A 20,461-nucleotide genomic window follows, 5' to 3' on the forward strand; every position below is an offset into this window, starting at 1 on the left:
TTTACGTATCCCCCCCCAATATCTCCATCCCACTGTCTCTTTCTTTCTTTTCCTCTATCTCTTCATCTTTACTTCATCCTCTCCCTCTATCCCCCTCTCTCCATCCATCATCTCTCCCTCTATCCCCCTCTCTCCATCCATCATCTCTCCCTCTATCCCCCTCTCTCCATCCATCATCTCTCCCTCTATCCCCCTCTCTCCATCCATCATCTCTCCCTCTATCCCCCTCTCTCCATCCGTCATCTCTCCCTCTATCCCCCTCTCTCCATCCGTCATCTCTCCCTCTATCCCCCTCTCTCCATCCGTCATCTCTCCCTTTATCCCCCTCTCTCCATCCATCATCTCTCCGTCTATCCCCCTCTCTCCATCCATCATCTCTCCCTTTATCCCCCTCTCTCCATCCGTCATCTCTCCCTCTATCCCCCTCTCTCCATCCGTCATCTCTCCCTCTATCTCCCTCTATCCCCCTCTCTCCATCCGTCATCTCTCCCTTTATCCCCCTCTCTCCATCCGTCATCTCTCCGTCTATCCCCCTCTCTCCATCCGTCATCTCTCCCTTTATCCCCCTCTCTCCATCCATCATCTCTCCGTCTATCCCCCTCTCTCCATCCATCATCTCTCCCTTTATCCCTCTCTCTCCATCCGTCATCTCTCCCTCTATCCCCCTCTCTCCATCCGTCATCTCTCCCTCTATCCCCCTCTCTCCATCCGTCATCTCTCCCTTTATCCCCCTCTCTCCATCCGTCATCTCTCCGTCTATCCCCCTCTCTCCATCCGTCATCTCTCCCTTTATCCCCCTCTCTCCATCCATCATCTCTCCGTCTATCCCCCTCTCTCCATCCATCATCTCTCCCTCTATCCCCCTCTCTCCATCCGTCATCTCTCCCTCTATCCCCCTCTCTCCATCCGTCATCTCTCCGTCTATCCCCCTCTCTCCATCCGTCATCTCTCCCTCTATCCCCCTCTCTCCATCCGTCATCTCTCCCTCTATCCCCCTCTCTCCATCCGTCATCTCTCTCTCCATCTGTCATCTCTCCCTCTATCCCCCTCTCTCCATCCGTCATCTCTCCCTCTATCCCCCTCTCTCCATCCGTCATCTCTCCCTTTATCCCCCTCTCTCCATCCGTCATCTCTCCGTCTATCCCCCTCTCTCCATCCGTCATCTCTCCGTCTATCCCCCTCTCTCCATCCGTCATCTCTCTCTCCATCCGTCATCTCTCCCTCTATCCCCCTCTCTCCATCTGTCATCTCTCCCTCTATCCCCCTCTCTCCATCCGTCATCTCTCTCTCTCTCCATCCATATCTCCTTCTCTCACTCCCTCATTTCTTTCTATTCTTTTGCTCCCTTTCATCTCTCCCTCCCGTCTCTCCCATCTCTCTCTCCCCCAACTCTCTCCCCCCCATCTCTCTCTCTCTCCTATATCTCTCTCTTTCCTATCTCTCTCTCCCTTTCCATCTCTCTCTCTCCCCCATCTCTCTCTTGTCTCCCCTCCCATCTCTTTTCTTTTCCATCACTCTTTCTCTCTCTCCCATCTCTCTCTGTCTCTTTCTCCCTCTCCTATCTCTCTCTCTCGCCCCCCCCCCTTTCCGTCTTTCTTTCTCCCTCTCTGTCTCCTATGCCTCTCTCCCCCTTTTCCAACTCTCTATCTCCCATCACTCTCTCCCCTTTACATCTCTCTCTCTCTCTTCCTCACTCATCACTCCCTCTCCTATCTCTCTCTCTCTCCCCCCCCTTCCGTCTTTCTCTCTCTCTCTCCTATGCCTCTCCCCCTTTTCCAATTCTCTATCTCTCTCCCACCGCTCTCTCCCCTTTACATCTCTCTTCCTCACTCATCTCTCCCCTCTCCCTTTTCCATCTCTCTCTCTCCCACCGATCACTCTCTTTTTCACCTCTCTCCCACCACTCTCTCCCTTCTCCCTTTTCCATCTCTCTCATCCCCTCGTCCATCGCTCTCTTCCTTGCTCATCTCTCTCTTTCTGCCACAGCTCTCTCCCTTTTCCATCCCTCTCTCTCCCTTTTCCATCTCTTTCTCTCTCTTTTTACCATCTCTCTCTCTCCCCCTCGCCCATCTCTCTCTTTCTCCCACCACTCTCCCCCATTTCCATCTCTTTCGCTCTACTCTCCCTCTTTTCCATCTCTCTTCCACCGCTCTCTCTTCGTTTCCATCTCTCTCCCACCGCTCTCTCTCTTTTCCATCTCTCCCCCACCTATTTATTCCTTTTCAATCTCTCTCCCAGCGCTCTCTCAGTTTCCATCTATCTCTCTTTCTCCTTTTTCCATCTTTTTCTCTCTCCCCCTCGCCCAGCTCTCTTTCTCCCACCGCTCTCTCCCTTTTCCATCTCTCTCCCACAACTATCTCTCTTTTTCTCCCTCACTTTCTCCTACTTTTCCATCTCCCTCTCCCCCATATCCCCCATATCCCTCTCCTCCATGTCTCTCTCTCCCTTTTCCATCTCTCTGCCTCTCCCATCTCTCTCTCCCTCTCCTTGTCTCTCTCTCTCCCTCTCCTTGTGTCTCTCTCTCCTTATTCTGTCTCTCTGCCTCCATCCTCCCCCCCCCCCATTTTCTCTCTCTTTCCAGCTCCCGTTATTCCCCGTCTCCTCCTCATTCCTCGCTCTCTCTCTCTCCTCCCTCATGGCTGTCACTGTCATCTGTCATTGCGCTCCTCTGTCGTCCTTTGATCGTACGTCTCTTTGTACGGCGCTCTCTGCGGTCTCCTCTGATTCCAGCTGTCTCTCTCTGACCACCTTGCTTTCTCCGGCTCTCTCCGCACACCCGTCTCCCCGCCTGTCTCCTCCACCTCTCTTCTCTCCACCGTCCCCTCCCCTCTCCCGGATTTTATTTGATGTCTGACAAGTGTCTTTGAAGATTTGCAACTACAGAGCAGCTCCTGATAGGCTGGTTGTAGTACAGAGGGAGCAAGCGGGGTTCCTCACAGTGTAACCAACTGCTAGTGCCGTAGGCGAAGGCTGCTGGGCAGTATGCCTCTCCGTGAAGCCACTGCGCTACCTCATAAATATCCCGAGCAGTCGCACAGCCGCAACGCTCTTCTCTCTCGCTCTCCGAGACGTAGCCGAACGGATGCAGCTCCGGCTAAAGCATGTCTGACTCCTCTCCTTCTTCCCCCCGCTCTCTGTAGAGGACGCACCGGCCGCCCAGAGAGATGACCCCCATCGAGCCGGCCGTCTTCGCGGCGGAACTCATCGTCCGACTGGAGAAGGTTAAACAGGAACAAGAAACCATGAACACGCTGGAGGAACGGCTGCAGAAGATCAAAGAGGTATGAGGCATCTATCCCGCCATCCCGTACCCCCCCATGTCCCACCTGTCTTCTCTTTTTTCTCTGTAATAATCACTGCCGGGATTTTTTTACATTCCTCGTCAATACGTCTTCCCTCTGTGTGTCTCCAAATCTCAATAACGGTGATCGCTATCGCCCCTGTCGCAATCTTCCCGTACTCAACCCTCCCTTCCATAGTGACTCCATAGTCATGGTCCTATAGCAGTGTCTTCTAAAGACCTGAACTGTCACAGTCTTCCAGTACCCAACCCCCCCCCCTCCTTCCATAGTGTCTCCATGGTCATGGTCCTATAGCAGTGTCTTCTAAAGACCTGAACTGTCACAGTCTTCCAGTACCCAACCCCCCCCCCCTTCCATAGAGACTCCATGGTCATGGTCCTATAGCAGTGTCTTCTAAAAACCTCACCTTTTACAGTTTTCCAGTACTCAACCCTCCCTTCCATAGTGACTTCATGGTCATGGTCCTATAGCAGTGTCTTCTAAAGACCTGAACTGTCACAGTCTTCCAGTACCCAACCCCCCCCCCCTTCCATAGTGACTCCATGGTCATGGTCCTATAGCAGTGTCTTCTAAAGACCTGAACTGTCACAGTCTTCCAGTACCCAACCCCCCCCCCCTTCCATAGTGACTCCATGGTCATGGTCCTATAGCAGTGTCTTCTAAAGACCTGAACTGTCACAGTCTTCCAGTACCCAACCCCCCCCCCCCCTTCCATAGAGACTCCATGGTCATGGTCCTATAGCAGTGTCTTCTAAAAACCTCACCTTTTACAGTTTTCCAGTACTCAACCCTCCCTTCCATAGTGACTTCATGGTCATGGTCCTATAGCAGTGTCTTCTAAAGACCTGAACTGTCGCAGTCTTCCACTACCCAGCCCCCCCCCACTTCCATAGTGACTCCGTGGTCATGGTCCTATAGCAGTGTCGTCTAAAGACCTGACCTGTCCAAGTCTTCCAGTACCCAACCCTCCCTTCCATGGTGACTCTGTGGTCATGGTCCTACTACAGTGTCTTCTAAGAACCTGACTTGTCGCAGTCTTCTACCACTCAGCCCCCACTTCCATAGTGACTCCATGGTCATGGTCCTATAGCAGTGTCTTCTTAAAACCTGATCTGTCTCAGTTTTCCAGTACCCAACCCCCGCTTCCATAGTGACTCCATGGTCATGGTCCTACAGCAGTGTCCTCTAAAGACCTGACCGCCATCGTCATGATGTGATATATATATATATATATATATATATATATATATATATATATATATACTCGGTGGTCCCATGTAATGTTTTTTCCTAACACAGATATTTGAAAAGCGTCACCCACAGCAATCTGGTTCCTTCCATGTCTGTTTTCCACTATAGTATAGAGAGGAGGAACCGGCTTGTATATGAGTTGTATGGTTTTGGTTTGCCGTATTTTGAAGCAGTCAGTGTACAAAATTTGGTCGTTGGCTTTACTGAGTAATGTGCAAATTTTAGTAACCCTTATAGCCGATCACCAACGACAGTTGATCACCTTCCGTAAAGCCATTGCTCCCTATGGCTTACCATTCTTTGCCAATGCTGTTGAACTTGTTGGTTTTTCTGCGTGTTGAGAATTCAAGTTTTGTCCTCTTGACAGGAAGAAGAACAAGAAGAATGTGAATCTCCCATCTGCTTCCAGCCCAGCCAGGACGTCTCTGTCCCATCCCACCAGCCGCTGGCCCTGCCACCTTCTGCCCCCTGCGAGGACGACCCTCAAGCCATCTTAGACGACCATTTATCCCGAGTCCTTAAGACGCCTGGCTGCCAGTCCCCAGGTGTAGGCAGATCTCGTTCTCCCGACCGTTCTCGCCTTCTACGGCCTTCGCCACCGACTGCAGCACTTTCCGCACCCTGTCCCATGCTGGCTAAGAGCTTCGTCACCAAGCAGACCACCAAACACATCCATCACCACTACATCCACCACCACGCCATGATAAAGACCAAGGAGGAGATGGAGGCGGAGGCCGCCCGCAGGGTGCACTGCCTGTGTGCCGGATCCAATGACTACTGCTGCTATGTGAGGAACCGGGCAAACGCCAAGGGTGTGGATCTGTCCCTGCTACACGTGGACAGCACAGGGTAAGACACTAATCTCTTGTCTGTATGTAATGTCCCTGCCGTATGTAGCTAGTGACCCTCAAATAGACAAAACGCCTTGAAAATATGAGAGCAGCAATCTGTTCGTTAGTAGAGGAGTTCAAAATGGCCGCTCTCTGGTCTCGGCTCTGTCCACTACATGTTATGGAACATCTCAGTTACCGCTTGTTACAGCTTTTCCTTCTTTCTTCTATCTCAGCAGTCGGGCCGGAACCTTATCGAGAAGGAACTGCAAGACTGTGTCAGAATATTCAGTGGAGGGCATAGACGGGGCCACCATTATATACCAACTGCCGATGGAAGGACACATACCACCAACGTGGCAGCGGGTAGTGGAGTCCGAGACGGAGCGACAGTGCAAACACAGGTCTCACAGGTACGACGTGGAGGTCGCATTAGAGCGGCAGCTCTGAGGTGGGGGTGCGAAACAATTCGATTGGGAGGGGGGGGGAGGATTTGTGTTGAAAGGGAGGGTTTGGGGGAAGTGTTTGGGGGACGGCAGGTGGTATTGTTCAAGGGGAAGAAATTTGGGGGTGGGGTGCTAAGAGTGGTGATTTAGGGGGATTTGTGTTGGGAGTGGGGATGGGGTGGGGGATTTGTGCTAGGAGGGGGATTTGAAGTGTGGGGGTGGGGAGAATTGTACTAGGAGGGGAAATTTTAGGGGTAGAGGATTTGTCCTAGGAGGGTTGAATTTTTTTTTTTGGAGGGGGACATTTGAGTTGGGGGGATGGGGAGGCTGTAGGTGACCTTGTCCCGGCACTACATAGAGGTATTACACTCTGAAGGCCTACAAGCCTGTTCTATGCTGATTCCAATATTCCCGGGGGGGCCTCTGTGACCAGCCATGCCAGCCTCTAATTAGGATGGCAACATACTTTTGTGACATCATAGATTGAAAATCAAGGGTCTCTTGTAGCAGAGTTTTGTTGCCGGGGTTATTTGGGGGTTCACATTGTGCCATACATCTTGTAGCAAAGTTTAATTGTCGGGGTTATTTGGGGGTTCATATTGTGTCCTACATCTTGTAGCAAAGTTTTATTGTCAGGGTTAATTGGGGGTTCACATTGTAGCATACATCTTGTAGCAGAGTTTTACTTTTGGGGGTTCACATTGTGTCATACATCTTGTAGCAAAGTTTTATTTTTGGGGGTTCACATTTTGTCCTACACCTTGTAGCAAAGTTTTATTTATGGGGGTTCACATTGTGTCATACATCTTGTAGCAAAGTTTTTTATTGTCAGGGATATTTGGGGGTTCACATTGTGTCATACCTCTTGTAGCAAAGTTTTATTGTCGGGGTTATTTGGGGGTTCGCATTGTGTTATACATCTTGTAGCAAAGTTTTATTGTCGGGGTTATTTGGGGGTTCACATCGTGTCATACATCTTGTAGCAAAGTTTTATTTTCGGGGAAATTTGGGGTTCACATTGTAGCATACATCTTGTAGCAAAGTTTTATTGTCGGTGTTATTTGGGGGTTCACATTGTGTCATGCATCTTGTAGCAGTGTTTTATTGTCGGGGTTATTTGGGGGTTCACATTGTGTCCTACATCTTGTAGCAAAGTTTTATTTTTGGGGGTTCACATTTTGTCCTACACCTTGTAGCAAAGTTTTATTTATGGGGGTTCACATTGTGTCATACATCTTGTAGCAAAGTTTTGTTGTCGGGGTTTCTAAGGGGTTCACATTGCTACAAGATGTATGCCACAAAGTTTTGTTGTCTGGGGATATTTGGGGGTTCACATTGTGTCATACATCTTGTAGCAAAGTTTTATTGTCGGGGATATTTGGGGGTTAACATTGTGTCATACATCTTGTAGCAAAGTTTTATTTTTGGGGGTTCACATACATCTTGTAGCAAAGTTTTATTGTCTGGGTTATTTGGGGGTTCACATTGTGTCATACATCTTGTAGCAAAGTTTTATTTTCGGGGAAATTTGGGGTTCACATTGTAGCATACATCTTGTAGCAAAGTTTTATTGTCGGTGTTATTTGGGGGTTCACATTTTATCATGCATCTTGTAGCAGTGTTTTATTGTCGGGGTTATTTGGGGGTTCACATTGTGTCCTACATCTTGTAGAAAAGTTTTATTTATGGGAGTTCACATTGTGTCATACATCTTGTAGCAAAGTTTTGTTGTCTGGGATATTTGGGGGTTCACATTGTGTCATACATCTTGTAGCAAAGTTTTATTGTCAGGGATATTTGGGGGTCCACATTGTGTCATACATCTTGTAGGAGTGTTTTATTGTCGGGGAAATTTGGGGGTTCACATTGTGTCATACATTGACCCTTGACGTTTTCTTTTCAGTGCGCAGAGCACCAAAAGGAGCGCAGCGGCGTGTGAGACCCCTCGAGCGTCCTCGGCGGAGAGGCCGGCACGCCATCAGCAGTGGCTCAGCGGAGTGGGCCACCCCCGGCCGTCCTCGCATCCTCTGGTCCAGGACTTGGCCGTGTCTTCGCCCAGCACTTTGGCTCAGCTAGAAGAGGCCTGCCGAAGGCTGGCAGAGGTCTCCCGACCTTCAAAGCAAAGGTAAGAACCGCCGTTACTCCGAGGCCCGGCCTCAACGTCTCACTCAATATGGCTTCCCCCGGAGGGGAACGCCCCCCTTCGTGTGGATATCGTACATCCCCCCTCCCCCGTACTGACTTGTACTTGGAGAACGCCGCGATTTTACAGGTGAGCAGGACGCCCACTTCAAAGCCGTCGCCTCGTCTTTTTCCCCGCTGTCATGCTCTGCCCCCCCACGTCTCTCTCCTCTGCTCCCGCCTTTATCAGGCCTCCGCGTGCGCGGCGTCCAACTGTCAGCACTACCTGCTGCTGCTGCAGAATTTCCTGACATGAAACGCACAGCGTGAGCTTTCGCTTCTGTGCTACGTGTGATTTTTCTTCCCATCTGCCCAGAAACTTTCTGTTTGCGTTCTTCATTTGCATTTTTTTTTTTTTTTTTACAGCAAGGCGGCCAGAATAAAAGCAGAAAGCGCGTAATAAACACAATGATAATATATATGTGCACAGCTTATTCCTGAGCCGTGAGGAGACTTTAACCCCTTCCCCTCCCCTTCCCGCGCCAGTCCTGTAAATCACACATCAGTTATGGGGCGGGTGTGCGGCTTCGGTTTTCTTCTTAGACCTTTGTCTGACTTCTGCATATAGAAAGAGTTCTTTACTGTAAGAGCTGTAAAACTGTGGAAGCATCTTCCCCAGGACGCGGCTATCGTTGGCATAACATATCTGAAGATTGATCAGAAATCAATACTGGTTGAACTAGATGAACTTGTCTTTTTTCAACCAGAGTAACTATGTTAGCAATATTATTGCAGAATGGGGATCCAGGGATCTGATTGGACTTCGGGAGGGAAGGCGTTCTTGCTGTCAGAGTAGAGTATATTTTATAATTTTTTTTTCGGGTTTCTGATTAGTGTGACGGACCCCCGTACTCAAGAAGAGTATGTCCCCCTGTATAAAGCTTCCCTTGCCTGGTACCAGCATGATCCAAGATCCCTTAGCCCACTCAGTCACCTGTTGAGACATCAGATATTGTAGCCACGATGTACAAGTCTAGCTGAGAATAGCTTGTATAGATCTGGAACATTTATTGAACGGACTCAATATATACCACACAGGAAGACATCCCCCTCCTGATCAGATTACCCCACCAGGTCAGGTGCCTGATTACATTATCATATGCAGATGAAATTGTATACAGAAACCTAATTAACCTGAACTAATTATCTGGCCACCTGGACAGAAACAATAGGTGAGATAATTAACAATGGTTAACAGAAAACACATCACACCTTAATACACAGACAATAGCAGGAGACCACCAGTAACAGACTGTCCATCTCTTACATTGAAGAACATGGAACAGAGGCCAATGTGGACCAGTTCTGATTCTGAACATGTCCAATGATGCGTCCAACTCACATACAATGTATACCACACAGGAGGACATCCCCCTCCTGATCAGATTACCCCATCAGGTACACATCACACCTTAATACACAGACAATTGGAAGAGACCACCAGTAACAGACTGTCCATCTCTTACATTGAAGAACATGGAACAGAGGCCAATGTGGACCAGTTCTGATTCTGAACATGTTCAATGATGCGTCCAACTCACATACAATGTATACCACACAGGAGGACATCCCCCTCCTGATCAGATTACCCCACCAGGTACACATCACACCTTAATACACAGACAATTGGAAGAGACCACCAGTAACAGACTGTCCATCTCTTACATTGAAGAACATGGAACAGAGGCCAATGTGGACCAGTTCTGATTCTGAACATGTCCAATGATGCGTCCAACTCACATACAATGTATACCACACAGGAGGACATCCCCCTCCTGATCAGATTACCCCACCAGGTACACATCACACCTTAATACACAGACAATAGCAGGAGACCACCAGTAACAGACTGTCCGTCTCATACACATGGAACAGAGGCCAATGTGACCAGCTCTGATTCTGAACATGTTCATTGAAAAACAGGCCAGGAATAGTCTTTAGGGCAAATACAAGAAAACATTCCCTCAAAAATGTAATAAAAAAAGAAATATAGCAATAACAAATAACAGGGTGATTGTGGGCAGAAAATGTCCCTGCAGCCAGAGTCTGTAACACTTTCTGTTTAGGATTTTTTATTTTTTGCATCTTTTTTTTTCACCCAAAATAAATCTGCTCTGTATGTGTCTTCCAGGTGCCCATCCAGCAGTCACCAGCGGAGTCACTCGGTGCCCTGCCAGCCGGGAACTTCCACCCCCCAGCATGAAGAGTGAGTACATCACCGTACAGATATGACTGCTGTGTGCAGTGGGGAGGGGGGGGGGGACTTTGTGGCCAAGCGGCCAATCAGTTTTCAGATGAAGAGCAAGATCTGTTTCTCCCTTTTCTCTGCTGCCATCTTTCATGTCCTCACAGCTTCTCTGCATGCTGGGACTTGTAGTTCAGGGGTGCGTCACCGTGTGGCTGTGAGCTGCAATTGTGTGATATAATAGGTGTGTGCCTTAATTGTGTCTTTCCCAAAATGGCCATTAATATGGAGTTACCCCTCCTCCTATGGCCATTAAATGTGGAGTCGGCCCCCTACCTCCATGACCCCTAATATTGAGTTTGCCACATAACTCCATGACCATTAATATGGAGTTTGCCTCCTACCTCAACGACCATTATTATGGAGCTGCCCCTCCTCCCATGACCATTAATATGTAGTTTGCCTCCTACCTCCACGACCATTAATATGGAGTTGCCCTTCTACCTCCACGATCATTATTATGGAGCTGCCCCTCCTCCCATGGCCATTAATATGGATTAAGCCCCCTACCTCTACGACCATTAATATGGAGTTGCCCCCCTACCTCCACAACTATTAATATGGAGCTGCCCCTCCTCCCATGGCTATTAATATGGAGTTGGCCCCCTATCTCCATGACCATTAATATGGAGCTGCCCCCCCTCCAATGGTCATTAACAGGGGTTGCCCCCTACCTCCATGACCATTAACATGCAGTTGCCCCTCCTGCCACGGCCATCAAATATGGAGTTGGCTCCCTACCTCCATGACCAGTAATTGTGATCTGCCCCCTACCTCCACAACCAATAATATGGAGCTGCCCCCTACCCCCACGACCAGTAATATAGAGCTGCCTCTCCTGCCACGGCCATTAAATATTGAGTTGGCTCTCTACCTCCATGACCAGTAATTTGGAGCTGCCCCCTACCTCCAAAACCAAACATTTGGAGCTGCCCCCTACCCCCACGACCAGTAATATTGAGCTGCCCCCCTACCCCCACGACCAGTAATATTGACCTGCCCCCCTACCTCCATGACCAGTAATATGGAGCTGCCCCCCTACCCCCACAACCTTTAATATGGAGCTGCCCCTCCTCCCATGGCCATTATTAAGGAGTTGCCCCCTACCTCCATGACCATTAATATGGAGCTGCCCCCACCTCACATTACCATTAATAAGGAATTGCCCCCTACCTCCATGACCATTAATAAGGAGCTACCCCTCCTCCTATGGCCATTAATATAGAGTTGGTGCCCTTTGTGGCTTATACATTCTTCTGGGAAGGCTTTCCACAAGACTTTGTAGGGTGTCTGTGGGAATTTTTTTCCACACTTGTGAGATTAGGTACCGATGTTGAATGAGAAGACATGGCTCACACATCAGGCCCCACGTTGGGCACCAAAAACTTAGCGGTGCACCGAAATGAAATTTGTATTTGATTGAATGAAATCTTTTATATATGATTGTATTATATTCAATTTTTTGATTATAATCATGAATTTAAATGAATATGAATTTATTTTTTGCCATTTTCGACTGATAATTTTTAGCGGATATTATCGGCACCCTTTTCTCTACCAGGTAAACGCCGATAATCCTATTTTCAGCCGATAGTTTTCGGGGGCCGATCTATATTAGTGCATCCCTACCAAAAAAAAAGATCTGCCTCACATTTGGGATTCCAAATTATCCCAAAGGTGTTTAGTAGGATGGAGGTCACAAGGTTTGAAGCCAAATTTTTTAAAATATGATGGAGGACCCATTCACTGGAGACACCTCATGGCCATCATTTGTGTATGTAGTGTATATTACTCCTCTGCTGTGATTCTACCTGTAAACATGGAAAACTTGTTATTTTCTGGTCTGGGAGGTGCTAGTGAACTGTGTGTGCGCAGTGAGGAATCGGGACGATGTGTGGTGCAGACAGAGTTAAGCACCTCGATGAGTGTAATTAGAGGGCCTTGGTATCGTTATAACTAGGATCGCAGCTACAGCGGGGCTAATCGTGGCCTGAATAATTAACGCCACTCCGCGCTGCCCTCTTCATCTTCACAACGCCGCCAGCTTTGAAGTCCGGCCATCAGACACCTTTCATTTTTAATTGGCTGACCCCGGGACCCCCAGCTGCCTCTACAGAAAAGACTTTGTATTTTTTTATCTTCTCAGAGCCGGAACTGCATCTGTCCTTATGTCGGATTCTTCCCTGACTTTAAGAAGTGTAGTGCGCACAGTGAAAATACTACTTCGCTGTTAGGATTTATTGGACCGGTTTACTAAAATTTTTGTCAAATAATGTAATTTTTCATTCCTGGATCTGGACAGTACATGACCCAATGATGGAGTTCAGGTGTCTCCAGTGAAGGGTCCTGGTAATAATCTATCATACAAAGTCATTATAGACAATTTTGTTCTTTCAGTCTTGTGGTAACATTTTGGTGAAGACCCTTTTCTCTTCCACCATAACTGTGCCCCCTGCTGAGTACAAAGCCAGCTCCAAAAAGTCATGGTGTGACTAGTTTAGTGTGGAGGAACTCCAGTGTCCTGCACAGAGCCCTGACCTCAACCCTACTTAAGACCTGGCTTGCATATGGCATTTCAATTAATCCCAAAGGGTTTTTTTTTTTTTCTTGTAGGGCCTGATGTGTGAGCCAGGTCTTTTATTCGGATATCAGTATCTGACCTTATAAATGGGCACAGTGTAGCGGAGTAGCAGTATGATCCACGATATCTCCACTGGTAGTCAGACACAGCATACAATAATCCTGGTAGCGTATAATATTCCCAACCCTCCAATAACCAGACGACACATAGCTTGGAGGTCAAACACTAGAATGCCTTGTTTATTGAAAACACAAGGGATCTACACTCCCTCTTCGAGACATTCCACACACAAAGCTGAACATCCCATAATAACCTTACTCTGCCAGACAGACACAATAGGACAATAGAAGGCAGGTATTTAACAATAACAAACCCCCACCCATCTCATGAGGGACACTGCTCAGACATATGATAGTCCCAAGTGAAAGAGTTCTCACTCTCTCCACACAAACCACACTACAAACACTTGGTTCTTGAAGGTATACACATGCAATAAACATAATGCATACACGAAGGACAATATACAGTGGCTGTGTTTGCCACACACAGATTCCCACAGATACCCTCCAACATCTTGTGGAAAGTCTTCTCAGGAGAGTGAAGAAAGGTACAGCCACAAAGGAGGGGGGCAGTATATTAAAGGCCATGGGATAATAATGTCCATGGCTTTTGGAATAGGATTTTTCTTGGTGCCCAACCTTGGGCCTGATGTTTGTGCCCATTTGTGAGGTCAGATACTGATGTTGAATAAGAAGACCTGGCTCAGATTCCCACAGACGCCATCCAACATCTTGTGCAAAGTCTTCCCAGAAGAGTAAAGAATGGTACAGCCACAAAGGAGGGGGTACTATATTTTAGTCCGTGGATAATAATGTCCATGGCTTTTGGAATAGGATGTTTCTTGGTGCCCAACCTTGGGTCTGATGTTTGAGCAAGGTCTTCTTATTCAACATCAGTATCTGACCTCACAAATGGGCACAGATTCCCACAGACACCCTCCAACATCTTGTGGAAAGTCTTCCCAGAAGAGTGAAGAATGGTACAGCCACAAAGGAGGGGGTACTATATTTTAAAGACCATGGGATAAAAATGTCCATGGCTATTGGAATAAGATGTTCAGCCCCATAAAGACATGGTGAGACCAGTTTGATTGGGAGAAACTCAAGTGTTCTGCACAGAGCCCCAACCTCATACCTACTCAATACCTTTGGGATGAACTGGAATGTCAATGTAAGCCAGGACTTTTATTTTTGGCGCCCAATGTGGGGCATGATGTGTGAGCCAGGTCTTCACATCCAGTAGCAGTAGCTGACCTCAGAAATGGGACAAGTTCCTGCACACCACCTCCACAATCTTGTGGAAAGCCTTCCCAGTAGAATGGAGGATGTTATAGACACAAAGGGGGCAACTCTATATTAATGGCCATGGGGAGACAGGCAATCCCATATTCATTTTTAATAGGGGGGCAATCCTATGTTATTGGTTATAGAGAGGTGTGATGGTCAGGCTTCAACAGACGTTTAGTCATTTAGTTACAGTTGAAGGAAAGGCTACACAAAAATATACCTGGTAAATGTTCTTTCCCGGTTGCTTATATACTCCCGCAGACATTTTTACTAAATTGGCATGTAAATATGGTTTTCTTCGTTTTAATATGTGGTCACGTGAACTCAAGACACTGATGCTGTCTCCTTTCTCTGATACCAAACTGTAAAAGAGGGAAGTGCACGCAGACCTCGGATGATAACGTTTTATTAAAGGACAATACAATACAATAAAGTTGCACTCACATTTTAGTCCTAGCAGGACAAGCACATCAGCATCTATACGGTTGCTTCCAGCTCCTCCCGTCCCCCCGGGGTAACCTCCAGACTCGTCTGTTGCAGCAGACGCCGCTCTAGCCTGCTTTCAGCCACTTCCTGCTTCTGGCCCCCCCAACCGGATTACAACTTGCAAGTGCGCCTGCGCACCCGCCCGCCGTCATTCACCGCTGGATAGGCTGGCCTGAGCCTCGGCCGAGGCTATACGCAGTGTGGGGCTATGGAGTGATCCAAGGGGATGCGATACCTTCTGCTGGTTGCTATGGACAACGCGTTTCGGAGGCGGAGCCTCCTTCTTCAGGTCTCCTTTCTCTGACCTTGTTTCGGTTGGTGGGCGTGAACTCTCACGCCAGCAGGTGATGTCACTGCGCTATGGGATTCAACAGCCTTGTTGACCAGCAGAGCCACACGAACCAGCCTGAGTTTTCGCAGTCATGTGACCATCCAGAAGAACTTAGAAAACATGGATTTAGATGACAATTTAATAGAAAACATCTGCAGGAGTATAAAAGTAATGGAGTAGTAACATTTGACAAGTAGGTTGTTGAGTAGCCTTCACTTGTAGTATAGCCACCATCAAAGTTGTGAAGGCGATGTAGTGGGCAGCACGGAATACACACAACTGTTGGCCAACTTTGGTCCACCATGGCAGTGAACTGTGAGAATGATCAGGACATGGCTTAGTATTGATCACCTGTATACACACAATGTATCCATCCCTATAATAATAATAACAGTTTTGTGTTTTGTTTTTCACCTTCAGCCAAAAAGAACCAAAGAGACAGCCAGCCGCCCCTCCCCCTGGAGAGCTGACGGTGACCTATTTCTTCTGTGGGGAGGAGATCCCGTACCGGCGGATGCTGAAAACGCACAGCCTGACGCTGGGTCACTTCAAAGAGCAGCTCAGCAAAAAAGGAAATTATAGGTACGAAGCCAGCACTATTCCCGTGTAAGGATTTCCCTCCCGACAGTGTGAGTGCAACTTACCCAACCGTACCTCACCCCCCACCCGCCATCACCAGACTCCACCTCCATACTCATCACTGATCAGCCCAAATATAAACTGTCTGTGTTGCCCTACAGCAGACATTCTTCTTGTTCTAGTTCAGTAATGGCGAACCATGGCACCCCAGATGTTTTGGAACTACATTTCCCATGATGCTCATGCACTCTGCTGTGTAGTTGAGCATCATGGGAAATGTAGTTTCAAAACATCTGGGATGCCAAGGTTCGCCATCACTGTTCTAGTTGATGTGTGGGGCAGCACAAACAGTTCATATTTCTCTATTGTACTCATTTATCCAGCACTGACCAATGATGTCATTACTATGCATACTAAACAACGAGATCTCCAGTAGTATCTGGTCTCATTAGGCTGGACTCGTTCTCTAATATTGAAGATGTTTTGAACCTTCTCCAAGCCTCTACATAAAACCAGAATGCAATGATCTGCAAATCTCATAAACCCGGATTTTATTCACAATAGAAAATAGAAAACATATCAAATGTTTAAACAGAGGAAATCGGACCATTTGAAGAAAAAAATCAGGTGATTGTGAAAATGATGGCAGCAACACGTCTCAAAAAAGTTGGGACAGGGCAACAAAAATCTGGCAAAGTAAGTGGCACTACAAGGAAGAGCTGGAAGAAGACTTTGCCACTAATTAGGTTAATTAGCAACAGGTCAGTTACATGATTGGATACAAAAAGAGCATCTAAGAGAGTCAGAGTGTCTGAGAAGTAAAGATGGGCAGAGGTTCACCAATCTATGAAAAGCTGCATCTAAAAATTGTCCAACAATTTCAGAATACTGTTTCCCAATGTAAAACTGTAAAGACTTTAAATATCTCATCATTTACAGTACATAATATCATCAAAAGATTCAGAGAATCCGGAGAAATCTCTGTGTAGAGGGACAAGGCCAAGATGCAATATTGTGTGGCGGTGATCTTTGGGTCCTCAGATGGCACTGCAATAAAACAGGCATGATTGTGTGATGGGCATCACAGCATGGGCTCAGGAAGACTTCCACAAATCATTGTCGGTGAACACAGCTTGCCGTGCCATCCAGAAATAAAAGGTAAAGTTCTGTCATGGAAAGAAGAAGCCATATCTGAACATAATACAGAAACACTGCATTCTTCTCTGGGCCAAAGCTCGTTAAAAAATGGTCTGTTGCAAAATGGAAAACTGTTCTCTGGGCCAAAGCTCATTATAAATGGTTTGTTTCAAAGTGGAAAACTATTCTCTTGGCCAAAGCTCATTATAAATGGTCTGTTGCAAAGTGGAAAACTGTTCTGTGGTCAGATGAATGGAAATTTTACCTTCTTTTTGGCAACCATGGGCGCCACATCCTCTGGACTAATGAGGAGAGGGACCTTCCAGCTTGTTATCAGAGCTTAGTTCAAAAGCCCACATCTCTGATGGTATGGGGGCGGAAGGGCATTAGTGCAGATGGAATGGGCAGCTTGTATATCATGGAAAGGCACCATCAATGCAGAAAGATATATCTAGGTCTCAGAGTAGCATATACTCCCATTCAGACTGTCTTTTTCAGGCAAGGCCTTTCATATACTGCATCTATGACAACAGCATGGCTTCCTAGTAAAAGAGTCCAGGGGCTTCACTTCCTGCCATACCTTTCACCAATTGAAAATATGAAAAATACTACAAAGAAGACCCAGGAGTGCTAAGCAGTTAGAATCCTATATCAGGAAAGAATGGGACAACATTCCTCTCCCAAAACTCCAGCAAATAGTCTCAGTTGCCAAACGTTTACAGAGTGTTGGGACAAGAAGAGGGAAGGCTACACCGTCCTAAACATGGCATTACCCCAACTTTTTTGGAACTGGAGTTGTACTTTTCTAGCTTTTTGATGCCCTGTCCCAACTTTTTTGAGACATGTTGCTGCCATCAATTTCACAAGGACCATTTTAAGAAAACAAATCAGGACAATTTTCTCTGTTTAAACATTAGGTATGTTTTCTATTGTGAATAAAATCTGGGTTTATGAGATTTACAGATCATTGCATTTGGTTTTATGCAGATTTTAACAGCACCTCCAACTTTTTGAGATTCTATTTATATCCACACAGGTTGCACAAACTCCTTAAATCAGTCTTGACCTGTCAAATTTGTCCTCCTATGTTGAATCTTGACCTGTAAAATTTGTCCTCCTATGTTGAATCTTGACCTGTAAAATTTGTCAATGTTAGGAGGATAAATTTGACAGGTCAAGACCCAACATTGACAAATTTTACAGGTCAAGATTCAACACAGGAGGACAAATTCTACAAATCGAGACCAACACAGGAGGACAAATTCTACAAATCAATTTTCAACATAGAAGGACAAATTGGACAGGTCAAAACCCAACATAGGAGGATAAATTTGACAAGTCAAGACCCATGTTGGGTTTTGACCTGTCCAATTTGTCCTATGTTGAAAATTGATTTGTAGAATTTGTCCTCCTATGTTGGTTTCTGATCCGTAGAATTTGTCCTCCTGTGTTTGGTCTTGATTTGTAGAATTTGTCCTCCTGTGTTGGTTCCTGATCCATAGAATTTGTCCTCCTATGTTGGGTCTTAATCTGTAGAATTTGGCCTCCTATATTGGGTCTTGAGCTGTCAAATTTTTCCACTTACGTTGAATTTTGATCTGTCTAATTTGTCCTCCGTTATTGGGGTATTTGTTTGTTGGGAGGTTGCTTCGTCTCTCCAGTGTACAAATCTTTGTATTCCTCACTGCACTGCATGTACCAGGGGGCCTTGTTTTTTAAAGTTGGGTCTCCAAGTACACAGGAGGATCTTTAACAATTATTTCCTCCCTGAGTTTTCCTGACACTCGAGGATGAATATATTACCCTGGTGTTCTGCTTCTCCCCTCTAATTAATGGGTATTTTTTTTGCTTGTCCTTTTGGATGTTTAGGGAAAGGCCAGTCTAGGTATCACAAACTTTCAAACCACTGCTAAGATATGTTGTGAGGGATTCTCACCATCCCTGTGCTATGTTCCCGGGTCTGTACACCCGCTGTGCCCATTATGAGGGATTCCCACCATCCCTGTGCTGAGTTCCCGGGTCTGTACACCCGCTGTGCCCATTATGAGGGATTCCCACCATCCCTGTGCTGAGTTCCCGGGTCTGTACACCCGCTGTGCCCATTATGAGGGATTCCCACCATCCCTGTGCTATGTTCCCGGGTCTGTACACCCGCTGTGCCCATTATGAGGGATTCCCACCATCCCTGTGCTGAGTTCCTGGGTCTGAACACCTGCTGCACCCATTATGAGGGGTTCTCACCATCCCTGAGGGATTTTATGTTTTATTATGGAGAATGTAACAGCAGGAGCCAGGTCACCCTAAGGTGGGAGGAGTCATGATGGAACCATGGCGGGAGATCTCACCCCTGGAATCTCTGGGAAATATTAGACGCCAGCAGATAACTTCTTTCAATAGACTTCACCCACAAAAGAGATTGAGCTTTGGATAGACCAACCTTTTATGAGGTTATTTCTGATTGGTTGCTGTGGGGTCCCGCCTCCTCTGGAAATCCCATCACTGGACAGGTTTAGTGTTTGCAGCTTTTGGAGATCTTTATTGGGATTTGCAGGAATTGGAAGCTCTCAGCACATTGGTCAGTATTCAGCGGAGGGAAAATGGTGAACGTTTCGGGGGCCATTACTATGAGATTTGGCTTCAGGCTCCGCCTTAATACAGAGCGTTCCGGAAGGTGCAGCCCTGGCTCCCCCCAGTACATCTGATGTGTCTGGTCCCAGCATAACCTCCCCTGTGATAATCCTTCCATAATACTATGTACAGCCTTGTTCACTTTGTGCTTAGACAGGCTCTTTAACTACCCAGCTTTGTCCTCAGAATACCCAAAATGTGGCTCACTAGGCTGTGACATTCCGTATACAAAATTACAAGGGGCTAATTCAAGAGCCTGGGCAACCACAAGGGTTAGGGTTGCCTTATTGCCGGTGTCACGTCGGATAATGCCTTCCGTCGGATAGTGCATCCGACGGACTGCGCATGCGCGGTAAATGACGTCACTCCAGCTGGTCCGTCGGATGCACTCTCCGACGGAAGGCATTATCCGACACTACACCGGTACAGACACAGGAGAGGGTTTGGACTCAGGAAAAGGGTCATGGACCCACCCCAAAGGTCAGGAGGTGTGGTCTCAGAGGTCAAAGGTCACAGCTCCACCTACTGCTGGACACAGGAGGTGGACCTCATTATAACCTGGGAAGAACCCCCCATTTATAGACCTTTCTAATACAATGATTGATCCAGGATTAATGTTTGGATATTATGGGCTGTGAAATGTTCCCTCAACATCTCTCTTCTCCTCCCCCACAGGTATTATTTTAAAAAGGCCAGCCAGGAATTTGATTGCGGCGCGGTCTTCGAGGAGATTCGCGATGATGACACCATCCTCCCCACCTATGAGGGCAGAGTGCTGGGCAAGGTGGAGCGCATCGACTGACCTCTCTGGTCACATGGCCTGACTTGCAGAATGAGGCCGATGCATCTGGTGAAGACGCGATCCGGTGCCTCCGAGAAGAGACTTTAGCACGACGGATCTGTGAAGATACAATGTACTTTCTGGTTATTTATTGTACGGGAAGAGAGAACCACTATGAGCACCGCCTGGAAAACAGTGGAGGAGCTCCTGGAAAACGCTGGCGGCCGGACAGAGCGGCATACAGCGACGTGTTTGATATTTATCGACCTGGCGGAGCTTGCTGTGACCTTTTGCTGCTTATTGATTGGGAGAGACTGTAACGCTCCACCATGATCTG

At 47.2% G+C, this 20,461-nt stretch overlaps 1 protein-coding gene across 4 annotated transcripts in view; it reads left to right on the forward strand.

The window, feature by feature from the left end:
• Nucleotides 1–20,245, forward strand: part of AXIN2 (axin 2) — a 36,638-nt gene extending 16,393 nt beyond the window's left edge. For 2 of the 4 annotated variants that reach the window (XM_082272105.1, XM_082272106.1), the window contains exons 5-11: nucleotides 3,141–3,281; nucleotides 4,921–5,402; nucleotides 5,620–5,796; nucleotides 7,733–7,954; nucleotides 10,142–10,216; nucleotides 15,420–15,581; nucleotides 20,019–20,245. In XM_082272105.1, coding sequence (XP_082128231.1) covers nucleotides 3,141–3,281; nucleotides 4,921–5,402; nucleotides 5,620–5,796; nucleotides 7,733–7,954; nucleotides 10,142–10,216; nucleotides 15,420–15,581; nucleotides 20,019–20,145 — 1,386 coding nt within the window. In that variant the 3' untranslated portion in view covers nucleotides 20,146–20,245. Of the gene's footprint in view, nucleotides 1–3,140; nucleotides 3,282–4,920; nucleotides 5,403–5,619; nucleotides 5,797–7,732; nucleotides 7,955–10,141; nucleotides 10,217–15,419; nucleotides 15,629–20,018 lie in introns of all 4 variants that reach the window. The other 2 variants (XM_082272107.1, XM_082272108.1) reach the window with 2 other exon arrangements.
• Nucleotides 20,246–20,461: the final 216 nt, after the last annotated feature.

Source organism: Pelophylax lessonae, assembly GCF_965119305.1.
Source record: "Pelophylax lessonae genome assembly, chromosome: 11".
Classification (NCBI taxonomy): domain Eukaryota; kingdom Metazoa; phylum Chordata; class Amphibia; order Anura; family Ranidae; genus Pelophylax; species Pelophylax lessonae.